This window comes from Neofelis nebulosa, chromosome 9, assembly GCF_028018385.1.
Source record: "Neofelis nebulosa isolate mNeoNeb1 chromosome 9, mNeoNeb1.pri, whole genome shotgun sequence".
Taxonomy (NCBI): domain Eukaryota; kingdom Metazoa; phylum Chordata; class Mammalia; order Carnivora; family Felidae; genus Neofelis; species Neofelis nebulosa.
The window spans coordinates 114443219-114456383 of NC_080790.1; the positions used below are offsets into that span (position 1 = coordinate 114443219).

Here is a 13165-nt window from a genome sequence, read left to right on the forward strand (position 1 = left end):
GAACAGTCTGGTATATGCATCCCTCAGCGTGCCTCCAAAGGACCCACAAAGGGGCCCCACAAATAAGCCAGCACTGGATGCCCACCACTATTGAGAAGGAATTTCTCATCTGTCCTTGGGGAACTGGGAGGTCCTGGGGCAATGTCACAGTTGAGAATGGAGCGAACAGCAACTGACCAGCCTCAACTCCTCACAGCCCTGGAGGGAACGCCCATGCAAGTCCTTTCTGGTCCAGACAGAAGACACCCTCCGACCCCAGCCTTCTCGCCCGGCTCGGCAACAGCCTCAGCAGCCCCCAGCCGTTCTGAAAGCAAGTCTCTTCAGCCTGAAGCCGCCAGGGTTGTCCAAGGGAACCATCTACCTAGCTTTGCAACAGATATCTGGTCCTGTCTTTTCCCTTTTGCCTGGAACAAGCGGTACGGGTGGTCGATGGAATCCTGAGCGGGTAGAGGGGCCTTGTTTTGAGGAGTTCTGGAGCTCCCGGGTTGGCGGTAAAGACCAGGCTGCCTGCCCATGACTCTCTTGGTTTCCTTGTCATCTCAAGGTGCCACATGGGCTGCCAGGCCACAGTGCCCACGTGGCCCCTGGCAGATACTGCCTGTGACAACATCAGCACCCTCAACAAGGTTGTGGAGACCCAGGTAAACGTTTTAAGGAAGGCACCCCAGCCTGGGTATCTTTCTGGAAAAGCTATAAATTGCCCTTCATTACCGCTACCAACACCAGCCCACAATCTCTTCTCACAGTTGGCTTCATAGACTCTTGATGGCGACCAGACCAAGATGACATTCAGCTTTAGAGGTTTCTGTGTTGTCCAGAGGGCACCGGGGTCCCACTTCTGGCATTACTCAACATTAACATCTAGTGTATGTGACTTCAATATTTATTCAAGATTTTAAAGACGCAGCAGAGGGCACCTGGGTGGCCCAGTCGGTTGAGTGTCCGACTTCGGCTCAGGTCATGATCTCGCGGTCTGTGAGTTCGAGCCCCGTGTCGGGCTCTGTGCTGACAGCTCGGAGCCTGGAGCCTGCTTCGGATGCTGTGTCTCCCTCTCTCTCTGCCCCTTCCTTGCTCACACACACACTCTCTCTCTCTCTCCCAAAAATAAATAAACATTTAAGAAATAAAATTTTAAAAAGATGCAGCAGAAATGTCTTCTTTTCAATAATTTCTTTGGCCGGAGTTGGAGACGGGGGCAGGTGGGCTATGGAACGTGCAATACATTTTTCTTTTTTCTTTCTCCAGAGGTGAATTCGATGTCCAAAAGAAAGCAAGTGAATACGTTAAGAGTTTGCTCGCCTACGTGGCCTGTAGCAGATTTTTTTTCTTTAGGAAAGGAGGAGGAACAAGGGCACCGATGTTTCCATTTGGGCAGAGACCGCAATGTTCGTTGTTCACTGTGGCAAACACCTAAAGATACATTGGTGCCTGGGTAGGATGATGTATCCGTTTCCCAGGATTGTGATAACAAAGAACCACAACCCGGGGGACTTAAAGTAACAGAAATTTTCTTCTCTCACAGTTCTGGAGACTAGAATTTCAAAACCAAAGTGTTGGCAGGGTCGCTTCCTCCTTGGGGGCTCAGAGGAGAAGTCTGTCCTACGCTTCTCTCCTAACTTCTGGCTGCTGGGGTCCCTCGGCCTGCAGCAGTGTCCCCTCCAATCCCTGCTTCCTTTGTCACACGGTTTCTCCCTGAGTGTCTCTGCCCAACTTTCCCTCCTTTCCCTCTTCTTCCAAGGCCCAGTCTGATCCAGGAAAACTTCACTTTAACTGGATTACATCTGCAAAGACCCCGTAAGTCCAGATAAGTCCAGATAAATCGCACTCACAGGTACTTGGGGTTAGGATTTGAACATATTTCAACAAAAAACAACAGATTTTCTTTAAATTCCAACTATGAGTGAAATTGAGTTTTCACACGCTCAAGAGCCTTCTAAATCTTTTTTGTGAATGGTCTATTCGTATTTTTGTCCATGATTTTTCACGACTTCTACACCAGCTCCCTTAGCGACCCCACCAACGTCCTGAACAGATCTTTACTTTCCTAGGTCTTTCTGCAATTGAATAGAGTCCAATTCTTACAATAACGTCCTCGTCCCATAATACTGATCGTAGCTCTGCTTCCCAGATTGAACCTCAACTGACACATGTTTAAAAAGATGAGCCTCCGGGGCGCCTGGGTGGCTCAGTCGGTTAAGCGTCCGACTTCAGCTCAGGTCACTATCTCACGGTCCGCGAGTTCGAGCCCCGCGTCGGGCTCTGGGCTGATGGCTCAGAGCCTGGAGCCTGCTTCCCATTCTGTGTCTCCCTCTCTCTCCGCCCCTCCCCCATTCATGCTGTGTCTCTCTCTGTCTCAAAAATAAATAAACGTTAAAAAAAAATTAAAAATAAATAAATAAATAAATAAATAAATAAATAAAATAAAAAGATGAGCCTCCTTGGGGGCGCTTGGGTGGCCCAGTCGGTTGAGTGTCAGACTTGATTTCCACTCAGGTCATGATCCCAGGGTGGTGAGATCCAGCCCCAGGTAGGGCTCAGCCCTGACCATGAGGCTTGCTTAAGTTTCTCTCTCTCTGCCCCCCTCCCTCCCTCTCTCTCTCTCAAAAATATAGATAGATACATAGATACATAGATAATGCAGATACATAGATGATAGATAGATAGATAGATAGATAACCCTCCTTAACAGAAATGAACACCCCCGTGGTGGATTTCCAGGCTTTAGGCACCGAGACCCTTCCTCCCCACTGTCTCCTCTTCCTCATCAAGGTTCTAGAAGGAGTCGTTTACACTTACTGACCTCACTCTTCAACCTCCTATGTGGCCCCTTTGTCAATGGTCCTCGGGTCATTTTTGTCTCGTAAACCCTATCTACGCTCTTACACCCTTGAGGTCTACATCAAGTAGCCTCCAGTTAGGAAATGGAAACCACGCGGGATTTTCAAGGGAGGGAACTGGTCACACGTTGCTGGAAGGCTGAAAGAACAGGAGGACCCTGAAAACAGACAAGAGTGACTACAGGAACTGAAGGGAGACGATGGGCTTTCCAGATCCGGGAGTTCAGAGCGGGGACCCCAACAGCTGTTCCTTGGACCTCTGGGAGAGGGGCTCGGCCCCGGGTGCAGAGGACGTGGCCCTGGGGGTGAGGTCCACTGCAGGGTTAGCGCTGGGTTAGCTGAGAGCACCGCCAGGCTGGTGCTGGGGCTTCGTCTCTCCCCACGGTCGTCCGGGTTTCGTTCCAGCTGGGTCGCGTTTCTCATTTTCCACACCAGGGTAAGCCCTGGGCGGACTTCTCCGCCCGGGACACGGGTGCACCCCTCTGCAGGTGCCACCACCTTCTCTGTGAGGCCTTCCCGGCCCCTCTGGGCTCCACGTGCGTGGCGCCCCCTGGCTGGCCTTCGGTGCGGGGGGGGGGTTGTTTAGAGCCCCTTGGAAGGACCTTGCACCTGATTGCCTGCCTCCCTCCCCGTGCCCACCCCGCTGACCTTGCCAGCCCGTAGTATGTGGCTGCACACCCTGGGCTCGGGCAGCGCGGGGGCCGAACCCGTGGGTGGCTGAGGGCAAGTGCGGGTGACATCCTTCCGGTTGAACAGAGGGACCGACCGCCAGAGAGGCCGGAGCCCTGCCCCATTAGCTTTGTTGTCGCATCGGACCCGCAGCCTCACCTTGGGCCACTTCCAGCCATGAAGCTCCTCTCGCTGACTCTGGCCGCCCTGCTGCTCCTGTCCCAGCTCACTCCAGGTAACCTGGGCCTCTTGGGGAGGGGCAGGGTGTGGAGACTGAGGCCGGCTCATGGCGTCCCCAGGCTCCTGGCCTCAGGACCTTCCCTTTTGGAACCACATGGAGGAGCCTCCCTGGCCGGCAGCAGGTGCCAGATCTTAGGTACCAACCAGACATCCAGAGTTTCTTGCTCAGCCACCCCATCCATCCCTGCTCTCTCTCCCCAGGAGCAGGTGCAGGTGGCCTGGCATGTGAGAAAGAATGGAAAGGGGGGGGGGGCAAGAATACAGAGAAAGACACCATATGTTTTCACTCTTATGTGGATCCTGAGAAACTTAACGGAAACCCGTGGGGGAGGGGAAGGAAAACAAACAAAAAAAGAGGTTAGAGAGGGAGAGAGCCAAAGCATAAGAGACTCTTGAAAACTGAGAACAAACTGAGGGTTCATGGAGAGTGATGGAGATGGAGGGTGGGTGATGGGTATTGAGGAGGGCACCTTTCGGGATGAGCAGTGGGTGTTGTATGGAAACCAATTTGACAATAAATTTCATATATAGGGGAAAAAAAAAAAAAAGGAAAGGATGGGCAAGAGAAGGAGGAGAAGGCAACCTTTTACAAAACAGTCCCCAGAACGATCTAGGCTTTGTAAAGATCACAACCACTTAACCGGAGAGGAAAACGCACACACACTGTTGCTGCCCCTGTGACGGACGCTAAGGCCACAGAGATAAATGACATGGCCCTAGGGGAGACAAGAGACAAGAGAATTGACAACCCGAAGTGACATGAGCCGAGACAGAGGGGCTCTAAGGGTCTGAGGTGCACATGGGAGGGGCCAGCCCAGTCTGAGGGCCAGGAGAGTCCTCCTGAAGGGGTACCCTGTGTCCCGAAACGTATGCGGAGATTAGAAGGGAAAGGCGAGAAGAAGGATGCAGAAAGGGCGTCTCAGGCAGAAATCAGCTTATGCAGAAGGTCCAGCCGTGGGAGAGAGCGTGGCGCCTTCAGAGAACTGGCACACGGTTGAGTGAGTTAGGGGCCCGGCCAGGGGGAAAGCGGAGGAAGCATTCAAGGTCCAGGTCCGGCCTTGACTGCCAGGTGAGGGAACCATGGGGAGGCTAACGGAAGGGGGGCCATGGTCAGACGTGCCCATTCGACCACCCCCAGCCTGGCTATGGGGCCCCTCCCGCCCAGCCTGCGGAAGCCTCTACCCACACCCGGGCTTTCTCCTAACCTTTCTGCAGGGCCAGAATATGTGAATTTCCTCAGCCAAGCTGACCTCAGTCCTTGTATCTGCCGGTGGCAAATGTCTGTCACACCACGCGGCACAGGGCAGAGAGGAAAACCTCAGAACCGGGGGGGGGGGGGGGGGGGGGGAGAATGCCCTTGGGGGGGAATGCCCCGGGGGGGTAAGGGGGGGGAAATGCCCCGGGAGGGGGGGGAGAATGCCCCACCGCTTTCTAACCCCCTGACCTCCGGCAAGCGGATGGGTTGCTCGACATTTCAACCTCCTCCTCTCTCAAACTGCTACAACAATGGCACGCATGGAACACGCCGAAACGTCGGCGTGCGACACAGTGCAGCTTCTTTATTTTCCACAACCCATCTGAGTTTTCCCGGGAACCCCCATCCCGCCGGCAAAACAGTCACGAAGAGCAGCAGGACCCATCATCAGGGGCTGCGCCGAACGTCAGCACTTACAACTCGTTCTCGTCTTTTCGGGGTGAAAGCGGCCTTCCAAGTCAGTGCAGTCTCTTTGGAGCGGCTACTCGGTCTGCCAGCATTTCTTCCTTCTTCTCTCCCGCCCTCCCCCCTCCCCTTCCTCGGACAGCATCTGGGTTTAGGAGAAGGTGGTGCGATAGGTCATGAAGGAATTAATCGGTTTATTCAGTAAACATGGTTGAATGGATTTCATGTCCTGGGCACGGTGATAGGTTGGGGGAGGGGGACGGGGGGGCGGGGAGCAGTGAGCAAATCAGAACAAAACAAGGTGAGCAAAATTTCTGGTCTTCTTGAGCTTACATTCCATTGAGGGAGGCAGAAAAGGTTTAAAGACATAAGTGAAATAGACGTAAGGGCAGTTGCTAAGTATATGAGCAGCATGGGCTGGGAGGGGATAGTGAGTACCAGGGGGAGGGAGGTTTGCCATCTCAAAGGGGTGCCCACGAAATGGCTCACTGCGATCTGAGGGAGGACAAGGGGTGAGCTATGTGGATTTGTGGGGGAGAACATTCAAGCTGAAGGGAATATCAAGTGCAAAGGCCCTGGGGCAGGAGCATGAAAAACCAAGGCAACCCTGTGCTAGGCCTTCATTGACTTCGGGGACAAGGTCCCTCATTGAGTGGCCAGGGAATGTTCTGGCACTTGCAGTGTACTGGATCCCATGGCTGACGGAAGCTCTCGGTCCTGTGGAGAGCCCCACCGACTGAGCCCTTCACCTCAGCTGTCTTCGATCTGGTCCCCAGGTTTAGACCGCCCCTCGCACACACCACCTTCTGCATCAGGGGCTACTCTTGGCAGGTCCCTCAGGCTCTCAGCCTCGTTTTCTCATCTCCACCAGACAGACACAAGGAAACTTGAGGGTCTTCTGGATCTATTTTATGCCACAGCAGAGCAAAGGGAGACACACGAAGTCGATTTAAGCACCCAGTTTCCCCTGGGGAGAGCACTTCCCTCTACTTCCTACTGGTAATAGAGACTGGGTGGAAGTTTCTTTAGCTGGACCCTCAGCCTTTACCTCTCATGGCTAATGGTCAGGTGGTTTTATCTGACTCCACCAGGTCACCTAATATCTAAAGGAGCTCTTTGAAATTGGAACCCCCTGACCCTTTCTGACACATTTGGGTTTTAGAGATCATTGTCTTGCCATGAACTAAAACAACTCATCTCATGTCAGCGAAACAAGGACTGTCATTCTATCTCTGTTGCATCCCGTTCCCCGAAAGCCCAGAAGCTGCCCGATTCTGCTTTTTGGCAACCAAGGGGGGGTCTCATGATTAAAGGGCAATGAAATATATACCACTTTAACGTGTTCAAAATAGTAAAGTTAGGTTCAGGACATATATATAAAGAAATTCAGGAGTTTGGAAATTCAGTGGAAATTCAGGACATACCTATAAAGCCCAAGAACCCAGCAGAAATTAGGTTTGGGCGGGGGCGGGGGGGACATGTCGCCTACACTTCCTATGTGATACCCACGTTATGTCTCCTCACAGCAGCCAGAGCACCTCCTTTATAACTGTCATTACAACCCTGGGCAATCAAACATCTGGTGGCTAAACCGGAAGTCTTCTGAGGGCAGGCACCTATCTCTCACTTGTTTAGAGTGGCATCTCGAGCGAATCGGCTTCTCAGTCTGTACCTGTGAGTATTTCCCTAGGACAGACATCTAGAAAGGAGATGGCTGGGTAAAAACTGTGCACGGTTTAAGATGTTGCTGAGTTTTTTGCTAAGTAGCCTCCAGAGAGGCCAAAATAGAGTGTATGAGGCCGTCTTTCCCCTCACCCTCGCCAGGAGTTGTAACGACCAGAGGCGCCTGGGTGACTCAGCCAGTGAAGCAACCGACTCTTGATTTCGACTCAGGTCATGACCTCAAGTTTGTGAGATCGAGCCCCGAGTCAGGCTCTGTGCTGATCGCACGGAACCTGCTTGGGATTCTCTCTCTCCTTCCCTCTCTCTCTACCTTATCCCCCCTCGCCGCCCCCGCACATGCAAGCTGTCTCTCAAAAACACAGATAAATAAAAAATAGTTAAAACAATTCTTTGCCATTTCTGTATACTTCCCTTGCTAAGGATGCATCCCTAAAGACCCTATTTTTGACACGCCCACTTTGAAAATCCAATGTTTCTTGAGATCCCTTTCTTGTCTTTATAACTTATCTGTTGGGTCATTTGACCTACGGTTTCCCACGGCACAGATTTTGCTGATGGCATACTCAAGGTGAAGTTCAGTGTATTCCTATGACCTCTGTATTTCCTGAAAATTGGTACGTGGGTCCAGAGGTTTGACCAGGCTCAGGTTCTATCATTTTTGGCAAACTTTTGATGCTAATAAGGTTCTTTCATCAGGAGGCACACGATATCTTGGTTGTCTCTCTTTTAGTGACATTTACGGTTAATGGGCAAACGGTAGCTGATGCTCGTAACTTTGAGTTGATGCTCAAAGCCCAGTTACGTTAATTTTTTGGGCATTGCAACATGGTGGCATTCTATTATGTGATCGTCACCAGTTAGCTGGAAATTTATTATGCTGAAATAATAAAGATACTCATCCTCTACTATTTGGTTACTCAGTGGTACAGCTTATATAAGAAAGAATAAATGCTTGGCAGTTTTTCTGGGTTTCTAAAGGTTTAGGGTTTCTAAAGATTAAGGAGAAAGAGTTGAGGTAAAATGTCAATGAAGTTGTGTTTTTGTTTTGTTTCAAGTTTTTATTCAAACTCTCGTTGGTTAGCATATAGGGTAATGCTGGTTTCACGAGTAGAATTTAGTGATTCGTCACTTACGTATAACACCCAGTGCTCATCCCGACAAGTGCCCTCCTTAATGCCCATCACCCATTTAGCCCACCCCCCATCTCCCCTCAGTTTGTTCTCTATAGTTAAGAATCTCTTATGGTTTGCCTCCCTCTTTTTTTTCCCCCTTCCCTATATTCATCTATTTTGTTTCTTAAATTCCACATGTGAGCGAAATCATATGGTATTTGTCTTTCTCTGTGAAGGAGTGTTTGATAGACTTCTTGTGCAAAGCAGTTAACATCAGGCCGAGGCTGAGAAATAGATTCATGGTCCCATTTCCATGGAAAATACAAAATTAAGAGAGATGTGGAATTTCATATCCTGAAACCCCTTCTCTGACACTCTGCCCTTGGCTCTGAAATCAAGGCTACTTTTCTGTGTTGAAAGACTAGCTCCTCAGAAAAGTATGGAATGTTCCAGTCTTGCCGATATGATTTCAAATACAAAGTTTCAGACGGATGTGATTTGAGACTTTGTCCTTTTGTTAGGTGACAAAAAGCAGTTTCACTGGCTCATAACTGGTTATCTGGTGTGACAAGATATTCTAGGCTCATCTTGTACAACTCTTGCCCCAGATCTTGAATTCTCCATTTTTTTGAGAAGCTCGGACTTTTTTTTTTTTTTTTAGTAGGAAAATGGTATTTCAGAACCATGATCTAGTTGCTAGAGGTATTCAATGCTATTAAATTGGTCCTTCATTTCACATCATTTCAGTAGACAGAGCCAAGTGGGAAAATCAACACACTGAATACATATAAAATACCTCATGAGTTCATATTAAGAGTGCCTATTCAAAGGGGTCTTGCTTAGACATGATAGGGCACACTTAATGAGTGGTGTTCCTATCAAGAGAAAACGCATCACTAACAGAAGAGTGCACCCAGGACCAGAGTGTTATTGGTAATACCCAAGAAAAGCCACCAAAAGCAAATTCATGGGTCCCAGAGGTCAAACTATATTGTTCAGCTTTGGTTGGTTGCCTCCGTGGATGCATTTACACACACACACACACACACACACACACACACACACTATATTGTTCAGCTTTGGTCGGTTGCCTCCGTGGATGCATTTACACACACACACACACACACACACACACACTAGAGAAGTTTCTGGGAAATGTGCATGTGGCTTCCTCACATGGAAGGATGATGTCTAATGCCAGCTGATGGTGGACAACAGTTTTCTGGAATTCCTAGGATCATCAAGTGACTATGGAATTATTTTTAGTGACATTGTCAGCGGCTCAGGTGACTTCACGAATGAGCACGTGGAAGACTCAGGCACTCCACTGAACTTTTCCAGTAGACTGTTGCTCTAGAAATTGCCATAGCATGAAACCTACCCCCAGTGCTGGTGAGCCAAGTTAGCTTGGTTCCAAGTGGTCCAGCTCTCTCTTCATCACCACATGAGAACGGATGTGTTACAGACAAGTGTACTCATCCCCAACCACTGAGGTCAAGAGCGAGAGTTTGACTCCTGACAAAAAGGCAATAAATCGGGGCGCTTGGGTGGTTCAGTCGGTTAAGCATCCGACTTCAGCTCAGGCCGTGATCTCACGATTCGTGGGTTCGAGCCCCACGTCGGGCTCTGTGTTAACAGCTCGGAGCCTGGAGCCTGCTTCGGATTCTGTGTCTCCCTCTCTCTCTCTCTGCCCCTCCCCTGCTCATGCTCTGTCTGTCTCTCTGTCTCTCTCCCTCTCTCTCTTTCTCAAAAATAAATAAACATTTAAAAAGGCAATAAATTGTTCCAACTTAATCCAGCTGTGCAGCAAGGAAAGGGAAAAGAGCTGGGCAACACATTCTGGCCCTTTACAATTCTCTGGGGGAAGAAACAATAAACCTTAGACCCACGAACAAATTATGAGTCTCTTAGGCTCTTCAAGACCTTATGAAGTCTTCTGTCAGTTTAGCAGGTTTTCATTTTATTTTTTTTTTTAAATTTTTTTTTCAACGTTTTTTATTTATTTTTGGGACAGAGAGAGACAGAGCATGAACGGGGGAGGGGCAGAGAGAGAGGGAGACACAGAATCGGAAACAGGCTCCAGGCTCCGAGCCATCAGCCCAGAGCCTGACGCGGGGCTCGAACTCACGGACCGCGAGATCGTGACCTGGCTGAAGTCGGACGCTTAACCGACTGCGCCACCCAGGCGCCCCAGCAGGTTTTCATTTTAATTTATGTTGAGTCCTTTCTATTTCTTATGAGGGTTGAGAAATGATAAGGGCAGCATGATTTTTGGCAAAATTACCATTCCTTAATTACAGTCCCAGTAAAAAGAGCACTCTGGTCATTAGACAGGCAAATAGGGTTTCTCAAATAGGAAAAGACAAACTACAAGTGTTTTTAGTCACAGGAAATGCTGTTGCCTCCTGGCAAGAAAAAGCATCTAGTCCTTCACAGAAAAGGCGGAGAATAGTGAGTCCATATTCAAATCCTTGAGATCTAGGGGGCTGTATAAAGAGTCCCTGAGACAGTGGGTCCTTTTCATGACCCGCTTTTCCTGTTTTTCCAGGGTTATGAAGCTGGCAGGTGGGACATACACTAAAGCTACCCTCATAATCAGTTAAAACTTCTCCACATGTTGTCTTAGAATAGTTTATAAGTTTTCTTTCCTGTGACGGGTCCCATTTTCCCCCAAGCTCCATTTCAGATAGTCTAGAAACACCAGGTACCCATCTTCGGGTCTCCATAACACGACAGATTTCTCTCAATAGACTTTTTCAGAACCCGGTTCTTGTGGTGGCAGTTTGTCCAAGGTTCAAAAGAAATTTTAAAAGATAATTAAAGGAGCACTTCGGTGGCTCACTGGGTTAAGCATCCGACTCTTGCTTTCTGCTCGGATCGTGATCTCGTGAGTTCGAGCCCTGCGTGGGGCTCTGTGCTGATGTGTGGAGCCTGCTTAGGATTCCCTGTCTCCCTTTCTCTCTGCCCCTCCCCTGCTTGCTCTCTCTCTCTCTCTCTCTCTCAAAATATATAAATAAAAACTTAAAAACAAACAAAGAAACAAAAACTTGTGGTTGGAATAGCAAAGTTGTTCCGGATTTGTGTGCCTCTAAGTTGAGGCTGCGGGTGCCATCCTACCCCCCAAACTGTCAGAACACTTCGAGAGCTGTGTTCGTAAGCCTTGCAGTTTGTTGGTTGGTCAAGATTCTGGGTCAGGAAAGGCACCGAAAACAATATGGATGGGTTGCTGCCAGGGGCACCGGGGGAGGAGAGAATGGGAGTTACTGTTTAATGAGTGTAAGAGTTGCAGTCTCACAAGATGGAAAGTTATGGGGGTGGATGGTGGGGATGACTGCACACGGGGTGACTGTAACAGCTTGTACACTTAAAAATGGTTAAGAGGGTACATTTTATGTGATGTGTACTCGACTACATCAAAGAAAAAAACCTAAGTACAACTGCCTTCTTAATGATAGGACTTGGCAAAAACAAAACAAAATAAGAATGGAATTATGAAGAGAGGGATGGAATGTTAGCCAAAAATAAAACAAAAAACAAAAAAACAGCCAATATGGATGAACCTTGAAAACATGATGCTGAGTGAAAGAAGCCAGACACAAAAGGCCACATTGTATATGATTCCATTGGCATAAAATATCCACCGTAGGCAAATCTATAGAAAGGAGGGCAAATTGGTGGTTGCCCGGGACTGAGGAGAGGGGTGCAGAGTTTCTCTTTGAGATGATTAGAAAGTTCTGGAACTAGATGGTGGTCATGTTTGCACGACATTGCGAATGTACTTAATGCCCCTGGAACTGTACACTTTAAAATGCTGGGGATGTGGGGAGGGTGCACCTGACTGGCTCAGTCAGAGGAGCCAGATCAAGGACTCTTGATCTCAAGGTCGTGGGTTCGAGCCCATGTTGGGTGTGGAGATTATGTAAAGAAATAAACAAACTTTAAAAAAAATAAAAATAAATAAAATGCTTAAACTGGCAAGTTTTATATGTTCTTTGTATTTTCGCACCATTTTTAAAAAAGGAAAGAAGGGGCGCCTGGGTGGCGCAGTCGGTTAAGCGTCCGACTTCAGCCAGGTCACGATCTCGCGGTCCGTGAGTTCGAGCCCCGCGTCAGGCTCTGGGCTGATGGCTTGGAGCCTGGAGCCTGTTTCCGATTCTGTGTCTCCCTCTCTCTCTGCCCCTCCCCCATTCATGCTCTGTCTCTCTCTGTCCAAAAATAAATAAAATAAATAAATAAAAATAAAAAAGGAAAGAAAAAGAAAAAAGGAGGCCAAGGTCAAAGGCAAGGGAAACTGAGGACCTTCTATCACGTCTGCTTTAATAGCGCTTCTCAGGACTAACGCTGTCTCCCAATTCTTCTTTCTTTTTTGTGTCAGGCAGCACCCAAAAATGCTGGAATCTTCACGGCAGATGCCGCCAGAAATGCTCCAGGAAAGAAAGGATCTATGTTTACTGCACAAACAATAAACTGTGCTGTGTGAAGCCCAAGTACCAGCCAAGAGAAAAGCTGTGGTCAAGTTCTTCGAAGCCTGAAGCCATGAAAACGCAGATGAAGCTGCCCTCAGTCTGACCCCAGGAGATTCCTAAATTCTGTCAATAAATATGTGTGGCTGATCTCTGTGTCTGCCTGTTAGTTTGCAGGAGTCCCCTTGCAGGTGGCCCAGGACGTCAAAATATTTTCATCATTGGGACGCCTAGGTGGCTCAGTCGGTTGAGCATCTGACTTCGGCTCAGGTCACGATCTTGCGGTCCGTGGGTTCAAACCCCGCGTCGGGCTCTGTGCTGACAGCTCAGAGCCTGGAGCCTGCTTCGGATTCTGTGTCTCCCTCTCTCTCTGCCCCTCCCCCACCCACACTGTGTGTGTGTGTGTGTGTGTGTGTGTGTGTCTCAAAAATAAATACTAAATGTTTAAAAACGCAATTAAAAGACATTCACAGAAGAAGGAAACTAGGACCCATCATCAAG

The 13165-nt window shown here is 48.9% G+C and overlaps 1 protein-coding gene across 1 annotated transcript; it reads left to right on the plus strand.

Annotated features, from left to right (window-relative positions):
- The first annotated feature begins 3529 nt into the window (after window positions 1–3529).
- DEFB123 (defensin beta 123) lies at window positions 3530–12814 on the plus strand. The gene is made up of 2 exons (XM_058685256.1): window positions 3530–3741; window positions 12577–12814. The coding sequence occupies exons 1-2, from the start codon at window positions 3684–3686 to the stop codon at window positions 12768–12770; spliced, it is 252 nt and encodes an 83-aa protein (XP_058541239.1). The 5' UTR covers window positions 3530–3683; the 3' UTR covers window positions 12771–12814.
- Window positions 12815–13165: the final 351 nt, after the last annotated feature.